The sequence below is a fragment of the Protopterus annectens genome, chromosome 8.part0 (genome assembly GCF_019279795.1).
Source record: "Protopterus annectens isolate FY-2018-M chromosome 8.part0, PAN1.0, whole genome shotgun sequence".
Lineage (NCBI taxonomy): Eukaryota > Metazoa > Chordata > Ceratodontiformes > Protopteridae > Protopterus > Protopterus annectens.
This window is the reverse complement of record NC_056741.1, coordinates 349,543,078-349,569,687: the sequence shown is the minus strand read 5'-3', so window position 1 is coordinate 349,569,687 and position 26,610 is coordinate 349,543,078. Positions and strand designations below refer to the sequence as shown.

Below are 26,610 nucleotides of genomic sequence, written 5' to 3'. Positions count from 1 at the left end.
AGTTGAACTTGAGACGTATGGGTGGTTACTAAGCAACTTTGGTACTGGGGTCGATGATGATAAGGCTGCTCGCGTCATGTAAAATATCTTATTCATTTGAACCTTTAAACTACCCGCCACAGCGCACAGTGTTTGATAATATGGTACCCTGCAAGATACTTAAAAACTTTCCGCAAATAAATGTCTTTTTGGATTTCTACTATTGTATTTTACAAACTACTACTAACAAGCATAGTACGACTACGTATACAAGACTGAATAAATAAAACTTCCCTTCCAGACTGTCAACATTTTCAGTACTATGGCCAGGTCAACCAGTCCGCGCTTACAGTATTGCAACTCCACCAATCCTAGAACGCGTTCCTCAGTTTACGCTATAGCATGTCTCTATCAAAGTATCGCGGTAATTTGCACTACAAAGCTAGTGTTTCTTACTTCTGTTGGGAATATAGTGTGCAAATATTAGTTATTTTTTGTTGTTTTTCTTCGTATGTGTTCTCCTTCCTGCTTTTTGCGTTGTATTTAATATGCCAGTTTATGGAAATTGTGTGAATAAGCATCGAGGAGCGGGGTAGTCTGATGCATGTTTCAGCTTTGCTGGTGGTTAAGTTGAGTTAACTTGTGCCCTGCCCACTCTCTCAGGTAAGGAACCAAAACAGAGTAAAACGAAATACATATTCAGTGGAGTAGGTTCCTTGTTCTTTATGGTTATAATATAAACAGTGGAGTTGCAGGTTAATCGCGAAAGTAACTTCTTCACAAAGTATGTGGTGGGAATGATGCACCTTGCGATCTTAAGTAAAGAGCTCAACAAAAATAAGTACAGTACTGCTTGTGGATTGCAGAGCCTGGTGATTATGGCTGAGTGTGTCAGTATTACCGTGAAACATTGTTCTCTGTTTATATTGGATGCTTTAGAGCTAAAATGTTTGTGCTTTATAACGTGTCCGTGTTAAGTGTAGATATCAAATTTATAACGTGTCAGTGTTAAGTGTAGATATCAAAATAAATTAATTTGATTCGGTCAGGATTGACGATTATACTCCGAAAGTGAGTTTATTAAATGTACTAGTTCATATTCTTTTAAAATAAATGTCAAGGATTTTTATGCTTGTGTGTTTTTAGTTTTGCAGGTATAGTTATCGTTTTAATTTCTGCATGTAAAATTGGTGTTTTAAGTATTGTCTGAATTTGTTGGTGTGTAACCGTGGGCTGAATGAAAATGGCCCATTGAGATCAGTGTTGTACGTATGTTAAAAAATGTAACCACAATAATATCATTTATCTGTAGGAGTACCATCACTGGTGTGTTTGTACTTAGCATTTTTGGGGTTCTTTACTTTGAGAGATCAGACTTGTTAACTTTCCCAGAAGAATTTTAATCTTTTTTAATATTTGAGTTATGTTATCTTAGGACTTAAGTGTACTTCTTTAATTTGTTTATTGCACCTGGTGTTAAAATAGTTGAGAAAACGCATAATTCTGAATGTGTGCCATCTGGTCTGCAGCAGTTGCACTGTTTACTATTGACCTTTTTGGCTTCTACCTCATACTCTTATTTGGTATAGGGTTTGTGGTGTTGTTTTAAGTTAGGTTGTGAACAGGATACATTGGGTTCGTTATAGTTGGTCATGGATATTGTGCTGAATCCTTGAGGACATTTGGCAGTCCATGGATTAAGGAATTTGATGATCAAGTAGAATGGGTCGGAGTTCCAGAGAATCAAATCAAATAATATATGATTTCTTCTGACATTTTTTTTTTAGTTGGTGTATTGTTTGATATCTGGATGGGTGGGTGGAGAGGTATTCCAAAGAGCCATCGTTGGCTACAGCTCCAGTCACTACAGTATTGAAAACCAATATAGTAAGGATGTACAGTGAAATGATTATAGTCAGTGTAAAAGGGAAATTGAATTTAGAAATTACAAGTTGTGAGACACAGTGATATGCTTACAAACTCTTTATATTCATGATATACAATACAAAAACAAAAGGCATCATACTTTTTCATACTCTGTTGATTGAACCTGGCCTAATGGTTAAGGTGTTTGCCTTACAAACACGAGGTGCAGGGTTTGAGTCACACAAGGGATAATTGGTAAGGCTTAAAATGCCTCACAAGAGCAGTTAGCATAGTACTAATCTATCTGTTGATTGGATCAAAGAATACTGTACTTAATTCTACTCTGGTTCAAAGAACAAACAGTGACGGGAGAGTCAGCCCTAGTTAGTGCATATGGTATTTTTTTAAAATAATTTTAAAAGATTAAGCAAAGAACATGTACTAAAACATCTGTTAAGAATGCTGCTATGCCCAGTAGGGCTAACGCAGTGGTAATAAATAAATAGCTTGGTACATAAAAGGAAGACCTTTTTTAAACTCGTTATCGATCATTTCAGTCCTTGATTTCCTCATCTCCATTTACATGCTGTGAGCAAGTTGTTTAACCATATGGTGTTTCTGGACCATAGTTGACAAAAATAAATGCGTTTTAGTTGTGATGTTTGGAGTGTAGAGACATAGAAGAAGATGGTGAGGAAATAACATCTGGAGAGGCAGCATAACCTACCAGCGAATAACACAGAGATTCACTGAGAAGAAGAGAGCTAATAATAAGCTGATACTGAGGCGGTGAAGAGTAGAGCATCTTTTATTTTATCAATCTTTTAATTGGCTGTGAGTCAATGGAGTGAAAAATACAAACGTTATCCTCTGTACTGCTTTCCACCATGGCCTATCCCCATCACTGCTACTTTGAGACTGTAATTTGCTATTACCACTTTCTGTAGTGAGTTCTGGAAGCACCCTTGCAGAAGTTAGTAGGCTCACAAGAGACCGGATTGGAGCTACAAACAGCTTGGTCAGTGCCCTTGACAGATGCACTCACACACAGCTGTGTGGTTTGCTGAGGGTCTGCCATGCTAGAGAAGTCATTGAGACGAGCCCTTTGATAGTTCCACTTCCTGTTAACCTTTGTACCCCCTAATCTCAGGTGCCACACACATGCCTTGCTAGAGTGTTCATTGGGGCCATCCCTTTGGCAGTCCCACATTCCATTAACCTTTACACACTTAATCCCAGATAGTGGACTGCAGTATGACAGCCAGTTCTGTTATCCTTTGGAGTGAAAGAACAGGCCCTTCAACTTTATTTATATGCTTAACACTGGGCATACTATAGATAGATATAGGTATGAATCGCAGAGACTATCCCATCTATGGAACAGGCTCCTCATCCATGTGAAGCAGAGTTCCTCCATAACCCAATTCAAGTGCAGCTTAGACAGTTGGACGGGAAACCAGAAATTCATCCCTGGTTTGGCACCTATGGCTCTAATGGACAAGGATAACCTGTAAATGGTTAATCTCCCAGGCGCATGCTTACACTTATCAAGGGTATTAGAACTTGTCCGAGATTTGGAACGCATGGCTAGGCTTAAAAAGGGCCCTTGTGGTCATTAGCCTAGTAAATACCTATAAAAATTTAGATGTTATAAAAAACAGATGGTAGAGGCTGGGACTTAAATAGTTAAATAGCGTAGCATAAGTTATAAATTTAAAAACGAGCTCAAAAGATGGTCTTCTAAGAAACCTTTTTAACCCATACAGTACTGGAGACTGTGGAAGTCACTGTATTGGTTGATTTTAAAGTGCCAGGCCTGTTTTGAAAAAGGATGGTATCTACGAGGACTTGTTGTGCACCTGCAGATCTATTTGGACCCTTATTGTTTGAGCAGTGAGGATGAGCAGGATAGAAGAGCACAGGGTATTTTAAGAGGGGCCAGGATGTTGCAGGATATGATATAGCAGCAGAAAAACTTTTGTAAATTATACATCATCTCATAAGTAGCGAATGTCATCCTAATTAGAGATTAATGTTAAATACCCATAAACATTTGAGCATCAGTGGTGTTTGTCATATTTGTCACTGATGTTGTAACCTTAGCTATATGGATTATATGTTGCCAAGGATATAACAGACAGCTTCCAAAGCTTCAGGGCACCTACTACTTGCCCAAACTGTCAGGCTTTTCGAGTTGAGCTGACTAAAAGACAGTTTTGGGTGTGCAGCCCTTCAGAGCGTTACTGCCGCCAAAGAGTATGCTCCCCTGAGGCTTTAGAGGATCGAATATCGGGCTTGTGATTTCGTTTGCTGGGCAGATAATTTCCTTGTGGAAGGAACTTCCATTTTCTCAATTTTGTTGATGTTTTATTATTTTCCTCTTCACATAGGTTATTTTAAAGCTAGGAGTGTTGTGTTTTAACAAACTTATCTTGACTGTGACGTACTTTTAAACTGACAGAAAAATAATAAGGGCTCCATTTATAAGTGGTGTAAAGTAACTGAAAACTTTTTTTTCCTGTGGAGAAATTGTATTTATTTTACTTTTGTGCAACTGGCATGGTGTTTTAAAATGCTTTTTACTGTGTTTTCTGTCAAAAAGTAGCTTTCGTGGACTGGAAGAGTTTACTGGCAGCTGCTACTTGTCTTCCCCAGAAAAGGGGTGCCATTTTCAGCTTGACCATGGAACAGACCACCAGTCCCATGGTCGGTCCTTCTTCCAGCCACAAAAAAGAAAAAAAAAATAAGCAAACAGACTGTGCAGCTACAGCAAACTAGCAGTTTGTCTCAGCCACATGTGGGTGACTCTGCTGTGTCAATTGTACCTCAACCAGATCCCTCTGATGTCTCATCTGCAGCCACTATGGACTGGGGATTAACCACATTGTCTGCAGCTGTTGGGGGTCCCTTAAATGGGCAAGGGAGAACAACTCTTGTTGGTCCTGAGAGAAGGAACAGGGAAGGTTCCCCCTATTGTGTCAGAATGCTGTGCTCGTCCCTGGGAATGCTGTTGCTGGCATTGGTAACATGGTTGACTCCATTGTTCCTGTCAAAAAGAAACTGAAAACCAAGTAAGTATCTACTGCTCCTCAGTTTCCTTTGGATAGGAGTAGTTCACGGAGTCTGGCTCGGGGTTTAATTCAGGCTGTTGCTCCTTCTCATAAAATAGTTTGTGATAAAGTACAGAGGGATGCCTCCTTTCCTGAAGAGATTGAAGATTCTGAATCTGAACAAGAAGATACAGGAATGGGTACAGGTTTTTTTTTTCCTCAGATTTCTGATTCAGACTCTGAGCAGACCTTAGTTTCTGATTCTCCCTGTGGGAGTTTTTTTTCTGACTATTGCTAGAATGAGACATTGTTTCCAGTTGGAGAACACTGAGGTTTCTCAGTCCATCAGGAAAATACTATAATTTGTTACAGAAGGATTTTCCAGAACCTACACCTGTTCCTTCTGTTCTCTTTGCTTTGGATGATGTCTGTTACTGCCTGTAATTTTCCTGATAGTCAGCCAGCTGCCCCTAAAAAGGCAGATAGGATGTATAAAGCTCCTTGGTCTTTTTACATTTTTATACAGTCTTCCCAAATGTAGTTAATTTCAGTTCCACTGTTTCTGATAAGGATGGAAAAATTATTGATGGGTATGAGGAAAGTGTATACGTCTGCAGCTTTGATTTTCAGAATTTTGAATTGTCCAATTCCTTTTTTAAAGTTTGTTCTGACAAATAGTGAAGGTATGAGTAATGTTTTATCTGCAGTTTCATAGTGTGAGGAAGAATCTGCTTTAAATAACTTTAGTTTTTTTTTTTAATTGCACAGGTCCCTTCTCCTAGTTTAAAAGTGTGTGTATGATTCTAACTTTGTTTCCTGATTTATGGTTCCTGGTACTGTTTTGAGGAGGTTTGCATGGCTGCATTCTTTGCAGTCTTCCAGATTAAAAAATGAAGATCTGAAGTAGTTGTCTTCATTTGCTCTTCAACTTATGGGTTACGGATCCGTATTGGATCTGACTCAGCCGCATATCCAGCATCTGATCCGAGCTCAAAGCCCCTCCCCTTACCCATAATGCCCCATGTCTCCTTCCTCCCTTCAGATCTCGTTTGCCGCCTGCAAGGTCTGCATCGTGGTCTGAGCTCTCTGCTTCGCTTTTTGATAAGTGAGGGTTTTTTTGGGACTTTTATCTCTCTTTGTCTGTATTTCCTCTCCCTACTGTCTGACCTCCCTGCGTGGTCGGTTTGCAAAAAAAAAAAAAAAAACTTTCTCTTCTCCTTCCATTGTGTGAGTGTTGCGAGTGTGGTAAGTGTGCTAGGCCGGCTGTGGGATTATGTCAGAAACCCCCAAGCCAGGCTTCAGGAAATGCTCAGAGTGCGGCCATAAGCTCTCCCCAGCCGATGGCCACACACTGTGCGTGGTGTCTTTGGGAGCGGCCCACCTTCAAATCTGCTGCTCCATCTGTGCCGGGTTCAACCCCAGGGCACTAAAGGACAGGAGGGATAAACTTTTATACTGAAGGGCCTCCTTCCTTCTTCAGTGATTGTTGTCCTGGTGCCCCCTGCTTCCACTTCAGCTTCAGCTGCTACTACTTCCACTCCCCCCAGCCTCTGGGACTCGCAGTCCTGCCAAGAGGTCCAGGGAAGGGGAAGATGTCCCTAGACTGCTCGGCTCTGGCTGGCCCTCCTCTTAAGAGACCAGTTACCAGACTGTTCCTGGCCCCGCTCTCCCTGGTTTTCCCCTGAGCCGGAGGAGACCTGGATCCGGTCACTAGTATTTACCCCCCCCCCATCCTTCCAGGCTGGTGATGATCGCCTACTCCTCCTGCTCTCTCCAGAACCTTATTGAAGCGGAGATGGATAGGGTGATGTGGAAGTTCATCCGCACCCAAATTCAGATGGGAGTCTTACCTGCTACCTCTCCCTCTGGAGTGGGGAGCACCCAGTCTTTCTTTACTCCAGTTACTCTTTCTCCGATCCAGCCTTCAGTTTCGAAGCCCTTGGATCAGAGGATTCTTGGGGTCGCGGGGGCGGTGCCAATGGGTCCTTGCACCTAGACACTGGCCACGGGCTTGAGCGTGTTGCATCCAGTGGGTGGCTCTTGGAGCTGTATTCTTGGCGCCAGATCGGAGGGGATGCTTTTGGCTTCGAGTGTGTCTGAGCACAGTCTTCTCCTCAGTATCTTTGCGCTTAGAGGCTCGGCTCTGGCTCCCCCAGTCGGGGCAGAAGGGGATGGCTCAGCTTTTATTAGGATGTACATTTTCCTTCGGCTTTTGATGTGGTGGAGTGGGTCAAGGGTCTTGACGAAACCGAGAGAACCATCTCATCCTTGGACTCCGCCCCGACTCCCTGTGTTTTGGGTACGGTTCCAACCATCTTGCCATCTCAGGGACAGCCTGCTGTTGCTTTGCCTCAGGAAGCTCCTGCGTGGTAGCCGCAGGACGTTGGGCGAGTCCTCCCCAGAGATTCCCACCGCGGAGGTTCCTCACAAATGTATGTGCAAAAGGAGGCACTTAGACTCCTCTTCAGAGTCACTCACCAATTTGGAGGAAGGGGAAGGTTGCCCCTGGTCACCCCCGAGGATGTCTCCTTTGGAGACATCGTGGAATTCCTTCACTAGAAGGGGGGGTGGTCTGCCCAGAAACCTACCTCGGATGAATCGGTGTTCCTCGAGGCATTTGGTGCAGGCCTCTCTACTTCCTGTGTGTCCCCTCTCGCTGATCCACTAGTGGACCTTATAACTTCACAGGCGTGGAAGGAACTCGACATGGTGGAGCCCATCCCAAAGTGCCCAGATAAAGTTCTCAGCCCACCATCTGATAGTACATGGTGGTACAAGGGGTCCTCGGTCATTGCTATGGTGGTGGCAGCTGCCACTAGGAAAGAGCTTGCTCAGGAGAGCTCTATGGTTCGTCGTCCTGACTGAGAGTCAAGGACAGTGGACCTATTTGGGAAGCGGGTGTATGCTTCAGCGACTTTTTCAGTAAGAGTGCTTAATTACATGGCACATGTGATTCAGCTGCAGTGAGACCTAGTGAAGGAGATCGCTGAGTTGACCCCCTGAGTCCATGTTGGCAGAGGACCAGAAGAAGTTTTCCACTCCTATGGCCACTCTGAACTCTGTCGTGAACACTTGTATGCGTCTCCTCTCCCATGCTACCGAGGGAGCAGCTGGGGCAGCTGGTACAGGCATCGCCATCAGGCGACACGCCTGGCTCCAGCTCTGTCAGTTTTCGGAACCCTTTAGGGAGGCTGGCATAATGGTTACAGTGTTTACCTTACAGACACAAGGTGCAGGGTTTGATTCTCACATGGGGCAATTGGCTAGGCTTAAAATCTATGAACCTATGAAGACGTTGTTTCCTCCCTGTTTGGAAAATTGGTATGTGAGACTTTGGTCCAGAGTGAGAAGGAAGGGACGATTCTGTCTGCCACTGGGATCCGCTTCTCTGCTCCTCAAAGATCCTTTTCTAGGAATCAGTGAGGAGCTAAGAAAATGTGGTTCCAGAAGTCCCAGGCGGTTTCCCGAAAAACTTAGGACTCATCGTCCTCCAGGGGCAGAGAAGGATACGATAAGACATCACCCTAGGGGCAGAGAAGGATACGATAAGACATCACCCTAGGGGCAGAGGGGGTCTGAGAAATTACTGGTCTCGAGAACCGTTCTTGGACAGATCCGCCCACCAACAGCCACCCACCAACAGCGCTGAACGGTTGCCCAACTGTCTCTGGAGGTAGTTGGGGGACGGTTATCGTGACATTTAATGGAGTGGGAGTCCATCACAACAGATCGTTGGGTGTTGCAGATTATATCCAGATGTTCTATCCCATTCCTCGAGCCACCTCTACTACCAAAACACCTCCCGGACATTCCATCTGCACACAGGGAGGACGCAGCACTGGAAATAGCAAAGCTGCTAGAAAAACAGGTCATCCAGCATGGTCCCCAAGACCAGTCCGGATTAGGCATGTATTCCAGGTTCTTGACTGTTTCTGGATCTTTCCACCTGGAACCTGTCAGTGGACAAAATGAAATTCCAGATGGTCACCCTTCAATCTATCCTGGCCTTCCTGCAGGAGAATGATTGTATGTGCTGAATCGACCTTCAAGATGTGTACTATCATATCAAGATGGACAGGCACTCTCGGAGGCTTCTCCACTTATGGCTGGCAGCCAATCGTTATCAATTCAGAGCGCTCCCCTTTGGCCTCACCACAGACCCCAGGGTGTGCACCAAAGTGATGGCAGTAGTAGCGGCTCACCTGAGACTGACTTCAGAGCATTTAGGTTTTCCCCTACCTGGACAATTGGCTCCTCGCTGCCCCTTCCAAGCATCAACCCTGTCAAGTGAGCGATTCCTTTCTTTTACTAGCTCTGATAAGGCATCACTATCAATCTCAGCAAGTCGTCTTTGGCCCCAGTTCAGACATTAGACTTCATTGGGGCTCAGTTGGACTATGGATAGACAAACGTCTTCCTTACTCCAGACAGGCTACACAACCTGAAGCTGCATATTCTTTGTGTTCTTCAAACCCAATCTCTGACAGCAGAAGTAGTGCTATGGGTGTTGGGGTATATGGTGGCCACTTTCAACATTTTACCCTTGGCACTTCACATACAGAAACTTCAGTGGACTCTTGCTGTACAGTGGTCCCTGCTAGAGCTACACTTGTCTCACCCTGTTCAAATCTCCCGAGGTGTGCAGGACCTCTCTTCAGTGGTCGATTCATTCTCCGGACCTAGTCCAGGGATGTCCTTTTCTCCCTTAATTTCCTAAGGCCATGGTGATCAGACACCTCCCAGCTGGGTTGGGGGGGGGGGCATTGCTCGGGAAGGACAGTCCAAGGCACGTGGTCACCATTTGAGACCAGTTTGCATATCAACGTCCTGGAGATGAGGGTGGTGCTTCTTGCATTGCAGGCTCTCCATGCCCATCATCCCTTGGGGACGATTTGCTATCCAAACAAACAACATGTCGGTGGTCTGGTATGCCATCAGACAGGGAGGAACCAGATCCTACCCCCTTTGTCATGAAGCCATGAGAGTGTGAGAATGGGTGATCTCCACCAGCCGGTTGCGGACAGGATCAGCAGATCTATCCTGATGCCTTATGAGTGGTCTCTGAATCCTTCAGTAGCAGGGCAGATCTTTCACAAGTGGTGTCAGCTTTGCTGCGATCTTTTCACATCGCCTTCCAACGTGAAATGCAGCAGATTCTTTGCTCTGAATCCCCCTCAGGGAGAAGCCCCCAGAGATGCTCTAACTCATGTTTGGCCTCCCGGTTTTCTGTATGCTTATCCTCCTCTACCCTTGATTCCAGTTTCTTCAGAAAGCTCACAGGCTGAGGAGTTTTGTGATCCTCATTGCCCCATTCTAGCCTCACCAAGTCTGGTTTCCCTCTCTGTGGTCTCATCTGTTGGCTTCACTGTGGATACCGGATCCAATTCTGGATCTAATTTCTCACCCGTCAGGGACTCCCTATCCAAACCTGGACAATCTAAAGCTCATGGCCCTGGGTGCTGCAGTTCCCATGATCATCAGGACTCCCGGTTTATCCCCCCCCCCCCCAATGAAAAGAATTCTGGTGGCGGCTCATAAGTCTTCCACCAGGAAGGTATACTATAGCAAGTGGAAATGTTTTTCTATATGGGCTTCGCAGCATGCATTGGATCCCTTAAACTGCTCCAGTTTTTGCGGTAAGAGTTCTTATCTGGGATTTTTCAGCAAGGTGCCAGTTCCTCTACAAAGTTCAATTGGTCGCAATTTCCAATTTTCATGTGGGAAACTACAGACTTCCTTAGCATCATCTAAGCTTTGCAAGACCTTCCTTAAAGGCACCTTTCTTCTGAGACCCCCGATGAAAAACGCATTAGTGCTTCAGGCTTTAGATTCGCCCCAATTTGAACCTGCAGCTTCGGTGGATTTGCACTTTTTGTCTTGGAAGACTGCATTCTTAGTTGCCATTACTTCTGGCAAAAGAGTGTCGGAACTTCAAGCACTATCTATCAAGGCCCCTTGTATGATTTTTCATAAGGATAGTGTCTTTGCGTACTAACCCATCATTTCTTCCCAAGGTAGTTTCAGAGGCCAACATTAACCAGATGATCCATTTCCCTGTATTTTTCCCAAATTTTCAAAACAAGGGAGAATATAAATTGTATTATTTAGATGTACATAGACAGTTATGTTTCTGTTTGTACAGGAACCAAAAAATGAGAGCCAGCAAACAGTGACTAGAATGAAAAACTGTATTGATGAACAAAATCACAGCATATTGCAACAGTTACAAACCGGTTTCGGCTAGCAAAGCACAGCCTTCTTCAGTGTACCAAAATTTCATGCCATACAAAAGCTGTATATATACAATAAGCAGTCATCCTATTGGCTAGGTTCTAAAGACGTTCATTTAATCCCAGGGTGAACAACCCTCCCAGTCTGTTGATCCATTTCTTTTCTTTTATATTTAAGATGGAATGCCATCCAGTTTTATTTGCCCTGTTTCCAAATATCATATCCATGACAATAGGTTTTTGCTGCATGGCTATTATACCAGATTGTCTCACTGCTCCTCAATTTTATTTATTACTTTTATTTTGTAACATACTACATTCCCATTATTTGTTTCCTCTTGGTCCCTTGGTTTTAATGGATTAGAATCGAGGACAAACAGGTGATCATTGGATGACACTTTGCTAATATCAAGCATATTTTTTGGGCTTGTTCAGTGTCAAATATAGGTATTATATTACATATACTCAAATATTTTTGAGCTTCTCATTGCCCTGGCTTGTTGGCCTTTTGTTCAAAACTATTTTGACATTGCAAAAATTTTTCTCAAAACCAATCAGAGTTTTCCCAGTGTTCTATATTTGTACAATTGGCCTTTTGGACGCAGTTTTGTCAACTGATGTATGCTGCTATTGTCCATACATTATTGATACTCATCTATTAAGTGATTGGCGTGGTTGCATTGTGGCCATTATTGTCAGCCTGCTCTCTTTTTTGTAGCTCATTGACAAGTATTGTCTTTTTGTTGTCACAATATGGATTTTTCCAGTTTCATCCGTGGACTGGCTGCGGACAGAGAGGATCTCGGGGTCTTTGGACTCGGTTCTTCTCAAGGGAACACTGTGGGGTCTGATTTGGTTGGCTCAGAATGCAATTGCAGTATGCTTTTTGACAATTTAAACAAGCATCTTAGATCGCTCAGATCTAATATTTGACATAGTAAATTATTTAAAGCTTATCAGACTGCAGGAATCACTCCAAGGGGACTGCGTATACGCACCATTCCCCATGTTACTAATGCTGATGAGGAACTTAATCAACAATGGCATAAAATACAACAAGAAGCAACTATGGCTTTTGTTGTTGAGCTATTTAAGTTTCATAATAGGGCCATTGATAAAGAATTGGAGGAAATCAATATATTGGTCAGCAAACTAAGGGTTTATGAGGAGGAATCGTTTTTTAAAAAATCATTAAACAATGTGGCTTCAGATTTACGGAAGCTTGACACTGAACTCAGGTCCAGAAAAACTAAAAAATTCACCAGGGATCAGGAGGATTACAAAAGGGGTACTCCATTCCTATCTAGTTCTAAACATGTTAGGTTTTCTACTACTACATTTAAACCCACTAGTAAGAGGAAACGACCAAGATCAGTCTTAAAAAGGCATGATATGGAGACTACTTCCTCTTTTGAGGATACATCATCATGCACTGATAATGAATCCACAACAGTCTCAGTCACCCACCCCAAAAAGAACACCAGGGTTAACCCCTTTAGGCCTAAAACCAAGCGGGGCGGACACAAACACCGCAGAAATAGACAACATTCAGGGTCTTCTGAACATTGCTTTGGCGAAATAAATATATCATATCACAATGTTTTAAATTTGTCAGATTTTGAATTATCCCAGGCACAGATTACATTGTTAAATAAAGGTCTTACATTTATTCCAGGCTTTACTGTGTCTGAAGAATCATTTGCTCAGGATGTTGTTGACTTTTGTCGTCTTTTGAACCTAAAGTTGTTTTTTGGTGACTGACTCTGGTTATGATTATGATAGATTTACATACCACAAATCTAACTTCTCACCACCCATGCATCAGATGGTATTGCAGTTTCAAAACAGTGTACTCAAGGATTTACATTTCTTGGGTTCAGAAATTTCATTAAAACATAATAATTTATCTTGGGATGAAAAACAAGCTGTTCTGGAACTCCAAAACAATAGGGAAATTGTTATTATTTCAGCTGACAAAGGTGGTGCGGTGGTTGTCTTAAACTGGGTTGATTATGACAATGAGGCTATGCGACAACTCAATGATCAAAGATATTACTCGCATATGTCCATAGATCCAACCAACATGTTTAGCAAACGGATAGAGAGGTATTTACAACAAGCTAAGGAGGAGGCAATTATTACTAATGACATTATGAATCAACTTTTGGTTCAAGATCCGATTAATCAATACATTTATATTTTTGCCTAAAATCCACAAAGATCTTTCTCATCCACCAGGCAGGCCCATTGTATCTGGTAGAGGATACATCACCGAACCCCTTTCATTATTTCTGACCAAACATCTAAAACCTTTGTTACCTAACATTCGATCTCGTCTGCAGGATACTACCAACTTCCTACAGATTGTTTCTGACACACAGCTTGAGCCCAGTTGGTTACTATGTACTTTGGATGTAAGTGCCCTGTATACGAACATTCCACACCAAGATGGACTTAATGCATTAGCCTATTGGCTCGAAGTCTCAAACTTATATAGTCCAGACTTCAACACCTTCTTGGTTGGTTTGGCACAATATGTTCTCACAAGTAATGTGTTTTATTACAAGGAACAATGTTTTTGGCAAACCAAAGGGACAGCTATGGGGGCATCTTTTGCCCCCATATATGCTGATCAATTTATGGCTTTTGTTGAGAATCATATTATATATGACAAGGACAGAAACATCTATTTGTCACAGATTGACATATGGAGACGTTTTCTTGACTATATTTGGTTGGTATGGAAGGGTTATGAAGGCTCCCTGATGGAATTTGTTACTTATTTAAACAACAATGCTTGTGGTCTGCATTTCACTGCTAGTTTTGATAGGGATAACATTACTTTTTTGGATGTCCTAGTTGAGAGGGCCCCTGATCATACTCTATGTACAGAGATATATAGAAAGTTCCCAGAATATAATTCCATTCTACATGCCTCTAGTTACCATCCACCTCACACAGCACGCAACATTCCTAAGTCACAATTTATACGTGCTAAGCGCATTTGCTCAGATGAGACTAGCTATTTGAAACACAAATCTGACATTACCACCAGGTTTAAGTCTCGTGGGTATAAAAGTGGTGACATATCCATGGCCAGCAACAAGGTCCGTTCTATGGACAGATTGGACTTACTTACATATAAGACACATGCCATCAAGGCATCCCAACCTCTCAGATTCACAACTACATATGCTCGTAATTCCAATCGCTTCATTCACAGTGTACGGAGACATTGGAACATTTTACAATGTGATTTGGACATCAATAGCATTATCCCTGATAGTTGCCTATTTTCTTATAGGAAAGGCAAGAATCTTAATTCTTTTTTCAATCATTACAAACACAGGGACATCAATACACATGAACTGGTACAAACAACACTTTCTGGTGAACCACTACATGGTTGTTATCCATGTGGACATTGCAATAATTGCAAATTTATAAACAAGTCCAAACAATTTTCTAGTCGTAATTGTCCCCAGGTGTTTGATTTGAAGTTTTTCTCTAATTGTTCTAGTGATTGGATCATCTACTTGGCCTCTTGTAACTGTGGCTCATTTTATGTTGGACAAACGTCCAGACCCCTCAGAATATGTATCTCCGAACACATCAGTAACATCAGACATAAAAGGATACACAATGCGCTCTATAAACACACACTAGCTCATCCAACATGTAAGTTCAATTTTATTGTCATTGATATGATATTTGGAAACGGGGCAAATAAAACTGGATGGCATTCCATCTTAAATCTCAAAGAAAAGAAATGGATCATCAGACTGGGAGGGTTGTTCCCCCCGGGATTAAATGAACATCTTTAGAACCTAGCCAATAGGATGACTGCTTATTGTATATATACAGCTTTTGTATGGCATGAAATTTTGGTACACTGAAGAAGGCTGTGCTTTGCTAGCCGAAACCGGTTTGTAACTGTTGCAATATGCTGTGATTTTGTTCATCAATACAGTTTTTCATTCTAGTCACTGTTTGCTGGCTCTCATTTTTTGGTTCCTGATTTAGTTTGTTTCTTGAGCCTTGCAATTGCCATCGCGCAGGAAGTTTGGTTTTCATGTTGCACCTCTATTTGTACAGGACAAAAGCTTTTCGTAAATCTGGCCAACTTTTTGTTTCTTATTCCAAACCCTTTTTAGGGAAACCAGTATCCAAGTTTACTATTGCCTGCTGGATATCCCAATGTATTATCTGGGCGTATTCTATCGGGGAGATTACCCAACCAGGTCTGTGGCCACTTCAGCGGCTTTTTGGTCCAGAGTTTTACTGGTTGAGATTTGCTCTGCATCCACTTGGGCCTCATCTCATACCTTCATCTCACATTATAAATTGGACATCATATACAGGAACGGGGCATCCTTTGGCTCTGCCGTGCTCTGGAATATTTTTCCATGGGGGCCTCCCAGGTGTATAGTAGCTGGGGACTCTGTCCGTTAAGTTGAAGAGCAAATGAAGACAACTACTTCAGATAAAGAAGTTAAGTGCTCACCATAACGTTCCAGCTGAGTAGTTGTTCATTTGTCTTCAACCATCCCTCCCTCCTTCCTTCCCCTAGCCTTGTCTGAACTGTTGTGGACTATATGCATATAGAAACTGGATACCCTCGGGATGTCCTTTGTCCCGATCTTTGCTCAGAAATCTTCTTTCTGGTAGGGACAAGGCCCTGTTCGAGTTTGGTGCGAGTACTGGCTTAGGCAGCAAACTCGATCTGAAGGTAGGAAGGCGATGGGGCATTATGGGTAAGGGGAGGAGCTTTGAGCTCTGATCAGATGCTGGATATGTGGCAGAGTCAGATCTGATACAGATCCGTAACCCACAGGTTGAAAACAAATGAAGAATAACTACTCGGATGGAACGTTATGGTACGTTATGGTGAGTACGTAACTTCTTTTTTTAATTCTTTATTGAATAGAGATTTAAAGTTTGGCCCCTCTTCTGCTGAAGTGATCAGAACATGTAATGAAAGGTGCAAGCTGATAGAGGGAATCTCTATGAATTTGCATCCCTCCTTTTCCAAGGGATTTTCTATCTTATCATCCAGTTTTGGTGAAAACTAGAATAAGCAATCTCAACAAATTACAGGTAAAGACGTTAAAGAAAAAATGGCAAGGTGGTTCCATGTGCCCAAATTCAAAATGTCACTTTTCAGCCTGTTACCTCTTCTTCATCTTTTAAGTTTCCTGGCAACACTAGACTTAAAAGATGCTTATCATCACATCCACATTCATCCAGACTTCAGATATAAGGTTTTGTGTATCTGGATCATGTTGTTGGCTTTCTATAGCTCATTTCAGGCTGCAGGATAGCCACAGTTTTTCCATATTTAGACAACTTGCTTACATTTGCAGAGTCTTTTTCCAAGTGGCAGGAATCACTCTCTCACTCTCTCTCTCTCACTCTCTCTCTCTCACTCTCTCACTCTCTCACTCTCTCACTCTCTCACTCTCTCACTCTCTCACTCTCTCACTCTCTCACTCTCTCACTCGATATCTGTTACACAAGCTGTGATTTCTAAGAGAGCATTTATCTTGATTCCTTCACTCAGGATTGTGTTTCTGGGATGTCTAACTAGACATCTCAATTCAAAGAGCTTTTCTTCCACAAGAAAAAAATAGATCTTTATCTAGATCTATTTCTGTGAGTTTCCACTCAGACCTTGGTCACTGTGAGGGAATACTCCATGATTATGGGTCTCTTGGCATCTTCTGATTCTCAGGATATGCTGGCAAGACTGCATATAAGAAAGATACAGTAGTATTTGAAATCACTTTGATCACAGCATCAACATCCTTTATCTTTTCAGATCCCAGTATTGCGGTTTGTCAGAAGTGAAATTACTTGGAGTCAACAGATATCCTTAAATCAAGGTCTCCCTTCTCCCTCCCTGCTCAAAAGCAGGCAGTCATCACAGATGCTCCGGACTTTACATGGAAAGCTATTTCAGGAAGGATATAAGTGCAGAAAGTGTGGGACACCAAGGGCAGATGCAAGCACATAAATATCAAGGAGATGCTTGCCCTGATCAAGGCACTCAACTCTGAACCATCTTTGGTCCCCACAAATTCTTCACATTGTTACAGACAATACAACAGTCATGTGGTACATCAACAGGCAAGGTAGAACCAGGTCATACCCCCCCCCCCCTGCATACTAGCCATGTTAGCTTGGGATATAGCTTCCAGCGCAGTCTTGTTCTGCAGGCATTCTGCATTTCATTAGAGCAAAATTGTGTGACAGACAAGCTGAGCAGGACCAGGGCAGACGCTCATGAATGGAAACTAGACCGGGGAGTCTTCATCAGTGTGACCCATGTGTGGGGAGTTCAAGTAGACCTCTTTACCTCCTCAACAACTGGCAATATTCTGCTCCAGGACTCCATGCAAGAAGGCCTGAAAGTCAAATGCCTTTTCTTTTAATTTGACAAGTGTGTTCCTGTATGCTTTTCTACCTTTTCTGCTAATATCCAAGGTACCTTTGAAGATTCAGAAGAAATCCCCCAGGATCATTGTAGTGACTCTTTTCTGGCTCAGGCAATCATGATTCCTATTCTTTCGGAAATGGCCGGGGGCAGTTACCATAAGCTTCCTCAAACTGGACCTACTCACATAAGAACAGGGATGTTTGATCTCAACATCAGTCAACTTCAGTTGACTGCCTGGGTGGTACTAACGGAGGTAAGAAAACCTGCTACTAGAAAATTGTATATTTGCAAGTGGGAAAGGTTTTCTAGTTTGGTGCCAACATCATAACCAGCACCCATTCAGGGCTAGTTGTTCTCTGGCTTTACAATATTTTGAGTTGCTATCCTATGGCCCTTTTTATTCCTCTATCAAGGTTCATTATTCCGCCGTTTCAGCATATCTTCCCATGGATCCTACTCTTTCAATGCAGTCTCATGTCAAAATGTATTTGAAAAAGGTTTCGTTTAAGAGGTTGCTAAGAAAACTGGTGGCCTCTCCTTGGTGTCTTAATTTTGTGTTGGAGAAGCTAGCACTTGCTTCATTTGAACGAGCTAATCTGGCTGATTTGAGGTTCTCAACATGGAATAGTTTTTACTGATGCCTCTACAAGAAAAGTATCTTGAGTTGCAGGGTTGACGCACCGTAACAGCCTATCTCATTTTCCATAGGGGCAGGGTTTCTTTGAGACCTAATCCTTTCCTTCTTTTGTGCCTGAAGTGATATCCAAGTTTACGTTAAACCAAACTATTCACCTCCCTTTTTTTTTTATCTTGAACCTAAAAATGAGGGAGAAAGGAAACTCCATACTTTGGATGTCTACAGACAACCTGGGTAAACTTAAGTCTTTCTGATCTTCAGATCAGTTCATTTCTTGTGAAGATAAGAAGCAACAAAACAGACTATTTCAAAATTGTTGTCTAAGGCTGTTACCTTTTGTTATACTCACCATAGCAAAACTATTCCAGGCAGGGTCGAGGCCCACACTACCATGGCTTTGGCTTAATCTAGGACTTTTTGGAAAGGCTTGAATTCTAGACATGTTCTAGAAGCTGCTGTTTAGTCTTGTGTACATACTTTTACAAAAAAAAACACAATTCTAGACTTCACACCTAAGGTCCTGCTTCACAACGAATTCCAACAGCAAAAACGGATGATCCAGACCACCAGGCTGATAAAAAAAAACGGTACTTTTACAAGGAAGATTAAGCTTGATTCCTTGTCCAGGTCAAGCTTTGCCAGGACCATTCTCCAGTAGCTACTGGACTTTTCTCCTTCCACCTTCCAAATGTAGTTAGCTAAGGTAATCTAACTATATAGCTAAAGCTACTACAGCAGTGGTAAATATGATAAATATAGTACAGTAGTGTAAGTTGAACTTAACCATAACAGCAGATTTTCTGATCATCAGTGCTGCAGTAGCCACTTCTCCCTCTGTTCCTTATTTTTTAGAGTGTTTTTTTATGGCAGGGTATAGACTTTTATGTTTTGTTCGTAGCTTTATCCTTTCAGGGCTCGGCCTCCTTTTCTAGCAGGAAAGCTGTAAAGGGCTTTGGCCCAAACTTGTCTTTTAGTCAGCTCTGCTCAAGTTACCTGACAGTTTGGATGCATGGAAGGTTGTCTGAAGCTTTGGAAGCTGGCCATCTGTTGTATCCTTGAAACTTGGACATTATCTTGTTCTCTGACTTATCTTTTTTCCCGTTAAAACAGCCGAAGTTTCTTACAGCTAAAAACTAAGGGAAGGATTTCTTTGCAGTTGTTAGATCCATGAATGAATAGGTAACCCATCTGTGGTGCCGTAGCACTGCTCCTACCCTTTTGTCCTTGCATTTACTTGTAATGGAGTTGGCAAGGCCACTTTATAATGTTTCAGTGCTGATGTGGTAGTTATTAGCCTCTTCACGGATCAAAGCTTCTAGCTTGAGCCTCTGACCAACTCCATACTGCGTCAAGTTGTATCTTGACAAGTGTGATATAAACTTGATTAGCTATTGTACCATCCCCAGGAGTAGTAATAGTGAGGATTTATCATTGGGCATTAGCATATTTTTGTGGCATGCATTTCAGTAAGTGACAGGTGTTCCTCAAAGGGACATAATTCAAGACTGTCGCTTGGTCTTCTTTAGCTTCAGACCTTGTGACCTTGTTCTGTCCAGTAGGTTAATTATTCTGGCATGCGTCTTTGTTGTAGAACCCTAGACTAGAATGTCAGCTGTAATGTTCATAACACCATCCAGACTCAGGCATGGCAGCCATTGCATATTGAACTACAGTATTAGTGCTGCTGACAAAATCCCACATGGGAGTCTCATAACCCAGGGTGAATTAAATATGGCCGTCTTCGATATTTCTTCAGTTAGTTTAATCTGCTCAGATCCTTGATTAGCAGTGAAAAGTATAATGCCTGGAGCATAGTGGCTAATACTACTACAGCAGTCTGTAAAAGTTAATGTTCTATCTTAATACATTTATTGATTTTTGATTTCTAATTATGCTTAAAAATGAAGCCAAAACTTGGGGCCTTTACAAGCCTAACCATGTTCTTACCTTTACTTTCATGATCAGCACCTATTTTCCTGTCCAAGAGGGACACTGGTGGAACCCCCGGGGTGAATTTACAGTCACCCATCCAATCGTCCAGATTGTGTTTGAAGAGGGCCAATGCGATAAGTGGGAATCTGTTCCAAACGTGTGGTAACCTCTGGTAGACATCTGTCCCTCCAGCAGGCTTTATTAATGTCTCAACCCAGGTTAAGATCTTTAATGAGTAACCCGTGTACCATTTGACTTGGGATATGCAGCATTTCCAGTAACGCAGAGTCACAGATTGCCTTGTATGCAAGGCAGAGATCACCTGTGAGTAGTCTGTATGAAATAGAATAGTGACCGTGATTTCAGATGATCCCCATAAGACATGCTGAAGACCTTGAATTTTCCTTGTGAGGAACCTTTGTGGTTTCTCCAATTGCTGCAGGTGCTTAGAAAGGTACATACCAAAAGGGACATTGTACTCCAATATTGGCTTGATGAGGGTATAGTACAGAGAGGGCATAACCTGTTTTTTTTTTTTTTTTTTTTTTTCTGGAGTCAATGCCCTTACTTATGAGATGAGCAATATGGATTGTCCTTCTTACAACTGTGGAGACATTGTGGTCAAAGGTAAGGTTGCTGTCAATCTGTGTGCCCAGGTCTCTCACCACTGAAGTGTTGCTATTGATGTGGTAGTTAGCAGGAACATTGCTTTTACCGAAAGGAATGATAATACATTTTTTTGCATTGGGTTTAAGGCCGTGACATTGGTACCAATCATTTGTTTGTGGAAGACCCTCTTGTAGGATGTTCACATCATTTGGAGATTCTATGACTGCACCCAGTTTGCAGCCATTAGCACAATTTGTCAGCCACAGACATTTAATTTTTGCTTGTACGTCAGAGAAATAGATTCCAAACAGTAGAGGTCCAGGACTGATCCCTGTGGAACATCACTGGTTACAGGTCTGCCGTTGGAGGTGGATTCACCTATTTTGACTGTATGAGTTCTATCAGTGGGCCAGTTGGACTATGATTGAAGAGAGTACCCAATGGTGTTGCTAATTCATGTTGGAGTTAATTTAGGATGCAGTGTGGGATGTTATCAGGTCCCATAGCTGCTGTGTTTTTGGCAATTTAGAGGGCATTTATGATCTGCAGAGGTGCAGCATATGGGGACAGGTGGTAGGGATGTCATGTGATGGGGACAGGTGAAGTTTTCAGAGAATCTGTCAGCCAACATGTTAGCTATGTCCACAGGCTCAGTATATGTGGTATCATTAACTACCAGTTCTGCACAAATCTGGGCCTTTCCTTTTAGGTTACTGATGTAACTGTAGAATGCCTTGTGGTCCTCCTTTGTTGAGAAAGCTTGTTTGGGCTCGTAGTTTGCTTTGGAGGACTTCACAAGAAATCTTATTCGCTTGCTTGTTTATGCTGAGGAGGGAATGTTTTCAGTTTCGGAGGGATCTCTTACTCTTGGACAGCAATTTCTTCCTCTTATTGTAAAGGTTGGTAACGGCAGTTTTCCACCAGGCAGGTTTGCTCTTCCTCAAGGATCTTGTTTAGGTCCTATTGGGTATGGTTGATTCAGTACCGTTATACAGGTGTGTGTATAAAGCATTGGTGTAGAGCTTGGCACAGTTGCCAGTTCCATCTGAGGGGGGAGGTGCAATGAAGTTATTTGTACCATCCTGGAAGAGGTTATAATCTGCTTTGGAGAAGTTTTTTTTTAGTTTAGTTGCTGCCGGGGGGGGGGGGTTAGGTGTGATAGTTACTTCAAATGAGTTGATGAGAGGTAGGATGCTGTGTATTTAATTAATGCAGTGGCGGTATTGCTAATCTTGGTGCTTTCTTATTGTTCTTCATCTTTCTCTTTGTGAGTACATATGACAGCGTCTTCAAGACCCAAGCTTCGATGGATGAATAATGTTTTTTACTGTTCTTGTGTGCATATCACTGTTGGCAACTTGACAGGGGAACTAACTAATGTGGAGATGTCAACAAGTTGTAATAAAGTTGTCCTGAGGTATGAAACTCTTTAGGCATAGTTTTGAAATTATTATTGGAAGAGAATGTAAATGTATAGAGATTTTGTTTCACCTTTTCTTGAATCAACATAGATTTTACAGTCTGGCCAGCTTAATGCTGTTTTTTTAAATATTTTTAATCATTCCTGCTTTATCAACATTGGCAGAAAACTGCCCAGCTATGGTAGCATTCTTTTGGACTTTCTGGATTGTAGACTGGTTCACTCTCGTAGGATTGCTTTGCTAGTTGTTTTATTATGTAATTGTTGGTCCTTTTCTATTTTTTTCCAAACGTAATGGTGAAGTCTTCATTTTGCACACATTTATTTCTCCATTCAATGACAGTATGGTGGGCCAGTGTGGGATGCTGAAAGAGCATGAACAGGTGTTGAAGAAGAATCGGATTATTCTGGCAAAGCAGTTGGTGCCAACAGAGCTGCTGCAGCACCTTTTGGCGGAAGATATCATTACGGAAGAGATGCTGGAGATAATACAGGTGAAATTTTATCCTCTTATTAGGTTAGATATGTTGGATTTGATAGTTCTCTGAAACTGCCCACCAGTAGTCTGGAGTTCTTCATATTCCATAATTGATCTTATTGTTCTCTTACTATTTTTCATTATTAGTAATAACTGTATTGTTATTGATATTACTTTAATCCACATTTAGACTTGATTTCAGATTCTGTTTAGGTGGAGGGTAGAGGAACTTACGTAGGGGAATTAATTGTTGAGAGTACTTTATGCAAGAGAATGATCTGTGATTGGAGTAGCTGCCTACATCACAAATCAGGATCTGCATCTCATCCTCTTTATTGCTTGGGACGAGCACAGCATGCAGCACTACTCTATTTCAGCCACCTGAAGACACAAGAAATTGTCTCTAGAATGTATATTTACTCAGAAGATGGCAGTACTTTCTGAGTTCCCTTACATGGGGATCAACAGAAAGGTGCCTCACACTCTCACAGCCATAGGCTAACCCCCTTCTCATTGCATACTGACTTTTAGGCTTTGCTGTTAGTCAAGCTCCTACCCATTTGAAAAGGGTTGACTATCACTCAATTTGTCACACAAAACTGTTCGTGTTATTTTTTCTTGCTGTTCTAATATAAAACCATTAGAAGGTAAAAGAAATGGAGGACTGACCTTACTTTTGGTGAGAATTCTATCCGGGGACTGCTTTTTTGCATGTAGAGGGACTGTATTGCAATCAGATGCATTTAACAGTGCAGACCACATGCTTGGTGCACTCATTTGCTGGGGGCAGTTGTCCCATATCTTTCAAGTGCTTATAACATTCCATCCTAATAGTAGCTACAGTCTGCTGCCTCAGGTTACAAACATCCTATTTCAACTTTAACTTTTCACACCATAGGTCTGTTTTTCCTGACTGGCTCACTGAAGCCTCTTACACAGCCCCTTAATTCATAGTTTTCCTCATTTGTTGCAAAGCCTTCTGTCATATCACTTCTGTCAACACCCTAATTTTTGACTATGGCTCCTACTTTGTCTTTTTCCATTTCTGCAGCGCTCATTTCTTCAGTTAACTACCTGATATTCCATGCAAAAATTCTAAGCATCTTGGACTTAATTGTATTACTCTCTCCAGTTTTGCTTGGCTATTTCTCTCCTAGTTTTCTCACTCCAATTTTTTGTTGACCTAGCCTTAACTGCGTATTTATCTTTAACTAAGGCCTTCTATATTCTGCTCAATATCTTATTATTCACATAGAATGTTCTTGATTCTGTTAATATTTTCACTATTTTTAGTTTTACCACAACTCTTCTTTTTATTTCCGCCTCATATTTCAGAAAAATATGGTATATTCCTCTATTTCTAAATAGTTCTGGAGTCTGTTTTGTAGTTCTGTCCATTCTAGCTTTCTACTAAAAACAATATTGGCAACCACAGTGACCACCAACCAGTAAATCCAAAGAAAATGCACTGAAGTCAGCAGGACCGAATGACAAAAGTAAAACCCAACTTTAATAAAACTTTTTAAAGTACACAGACCATAGATTGAGCGCTTTCATCCCCACCCAATGGGACTTCATCAGAATCTCTGAATATGTTTCACCAGTACATTTAAATATGCTGTTAATTAATTAACTACCCAATGAAATGGCTTAAAAACCTTAATAAAATCACTTTTTTTTAAACAATGAATTAATGGTGGTTTTGTTAACTAAAGATATTACAGACATATGATGACCAATATAAGTAGCATTTTCCATACTTTCTAACAATAAAAATCATTTCATCGAATAACAGCTTTTTCTGTTCAGAATGGGTTTAAGGGAAATATTTTATTTCAGACCTGGGGCTTGCATGGCATAAAGCATGATTTCCCATTTCAATTCCCTTCCTTCTGTTGTAGATCTAAAATCCCCTCCTCTAGGGTTTACCAAAACCCGTTCTAATATTCCAAAATAAAAATTCACAAAACTGGGACATACCAAGGAGTGTTTGTATAAAGCAGCGTTGGAATTTCTTGTTAATATTTGATATCGATTTTCATAAATCCTGTCTCTTAAATGTCTTTCAGTCTTTCCAACGTAATAAGCAGAACAGGTTTTACATTTTGCTAAATAAATGACTCCTGTTGTTTGGCAATTTCCATTCACAAAGGTCACTTTAGATCCTAATGTGTTATCTAAAGTTAATTCTTTAACTTCAGTTACATATTTACACTGAGAACATCTCCCACATTAGTTGTGCCCCTCCTATTAAAATTACTGTTATAACGACCTCCTATATTAGATTCCACACATTTTTTGATATTCTTTCCAGTCCTGTATACAAACGTATGTTTTGCACCTAAGGATGAATATACTGTGGAATTACTTTTCAAAATATTCCAATTGTTTTCTACAGTTCTCTTCACTTGGTTAGCTTTTCTTCCATATGGTATAACCATGGCCCTTTCAAAGTTATTTTCTTCTTTGGGGATTCCTTCTTATCTAATTCTACACCTAAAAGTGGTATGTATACCCCACACCTTCTCAACATAATTTAAACTTTCTTCTACCATTTTTTTGGGTAACCTCTCTCTCAAAACATGTCTGCCACCCTTCTTAATTCCTTAGTCACATCTTCTACCGTGAATGTCATCCATGCAACTCTAACTAGTTGCCCTTTTACAATACTTATCTTTTGAGAGAAGGGGTGGCTGCTGGTAGACTCTAGATATGAGTTACTGAAAGTATGTTTTCAGTACACATTAGATTTAAAGCCATTCTATGTGTTTTGAATGTATGTGTTTTGAATGTAGGTGTCCAGATAGTTTATAGCTTCCCCACTGTTGGCATGGGTAAATCTTAGGAAACTGGATGAACTATTTAAATATTCTAAAAATCTGTTGGTGTCCATTTCTGTTCCTGTCCATAAAATAAAGATGTCATCTAAAATCTCTCAAGTCTTTTTTATGTATTTATTCAACTCGCATCCAAGTATTTTTTATATTCCCATTCTAAGAGTACAAGGTTGGCATATATGGGAGCACATAAAGCTCTCGTAGCAACTCCTTTGTTTTGCTTAAAGTACACTCTCTGAAAGAATAAGTAATCGTAATTCAGATCAAGCCCCATGAAGTCTGTAATCAAGTTAACCTTGTCAGAAAAGCTAGTATTTCTACATATGTTGTCAGAAAACATTTTCATTCCTTCATCCCTAGGTATGGACATAAATAAGTCCACAACATCTATGGTTGATAATATGATGTTTTTTTCCCATAGAGTCTCCTTTAATCCAACTAAGGAGGTCCCATGAGTCTTTTAGAAGATGTTCTGCATCACTACAAACATGTTTTAACCATCTGTCTGTACATACCCCAAAGGGGTATGTTTTAGAACCTTGTCCAAATACAGTGGGCCTAAAAGCAAGGTGGTCTATTCCTTTGTGAATCTTTGGGATTCCAAATATAGTGATAACTATAGGGTCTTTTACTTTTAAGAAGGTGTATGTCTCAATGGAAATTCTCTGATCTATAAGAAATTCTGCCAAAAAGTAGTCAATACATCTATGGCTAATATTAATCTCATTTATGGAAGCCATTGAATAATTGTCAGTATCCTAAAGCATTTAAAATATTTTTGTGAATACTGCAACAAATCTTATATTACCGTACCCCCACCCTTGTCTGTTCTCATTATTCTAACAGTTTTATCCTTACTTATTTGATCCAACAACTCAAATTCCTCTTTTTTTCAAATTATTAATTGAGTTGTGCTTCTTGCCTTTTATTTTTAAGGCATAAAGATCTATAATAGCTTTTTCCAACACAATTAATGTTGGATCCAACTGTGGTTTATAGGTACTTTTCCTTTTAATTTCATGGCTGCGATATATCCTTTCATGTAATGGGTTCTGTTCTGTGTATATAATAGCCAAATACAACTTCCTCCAATATAGTTTCAATTCAGTAATTATATTTATATTGTCAAAACTCTT

General features: G+C 41.2%; 1 protein-coding gene across 1 annotated transcript in view; it reads left to right on the top strand.

Annotated features, from left to right (window-relative positions):
- The first annotated feature begins 386 nt into the window (after nucleotides 1-386).
- Nucleotides 387-26,610, top strand: part of CASP2 (caspase 2) — a 672,789-nt gene continuing 646,565 nt past the window's right edge. Inside the window, exons 1-2 of the mRNA XM_044079856.1 lie at nucleotides 387-642; nucleotides 22,503-22,653. Coding sequence (XP_043935791.1) covers nucleotides 22,504-22,653 — 150 coding nt within the window. The 5' untranslated portion in view covers nucleotides 387-642; nucleotide 22,503. The remainder of the gene's footprint in view (nucleotides 643-22,502; nucleotides 22,654-26,610) is intronic.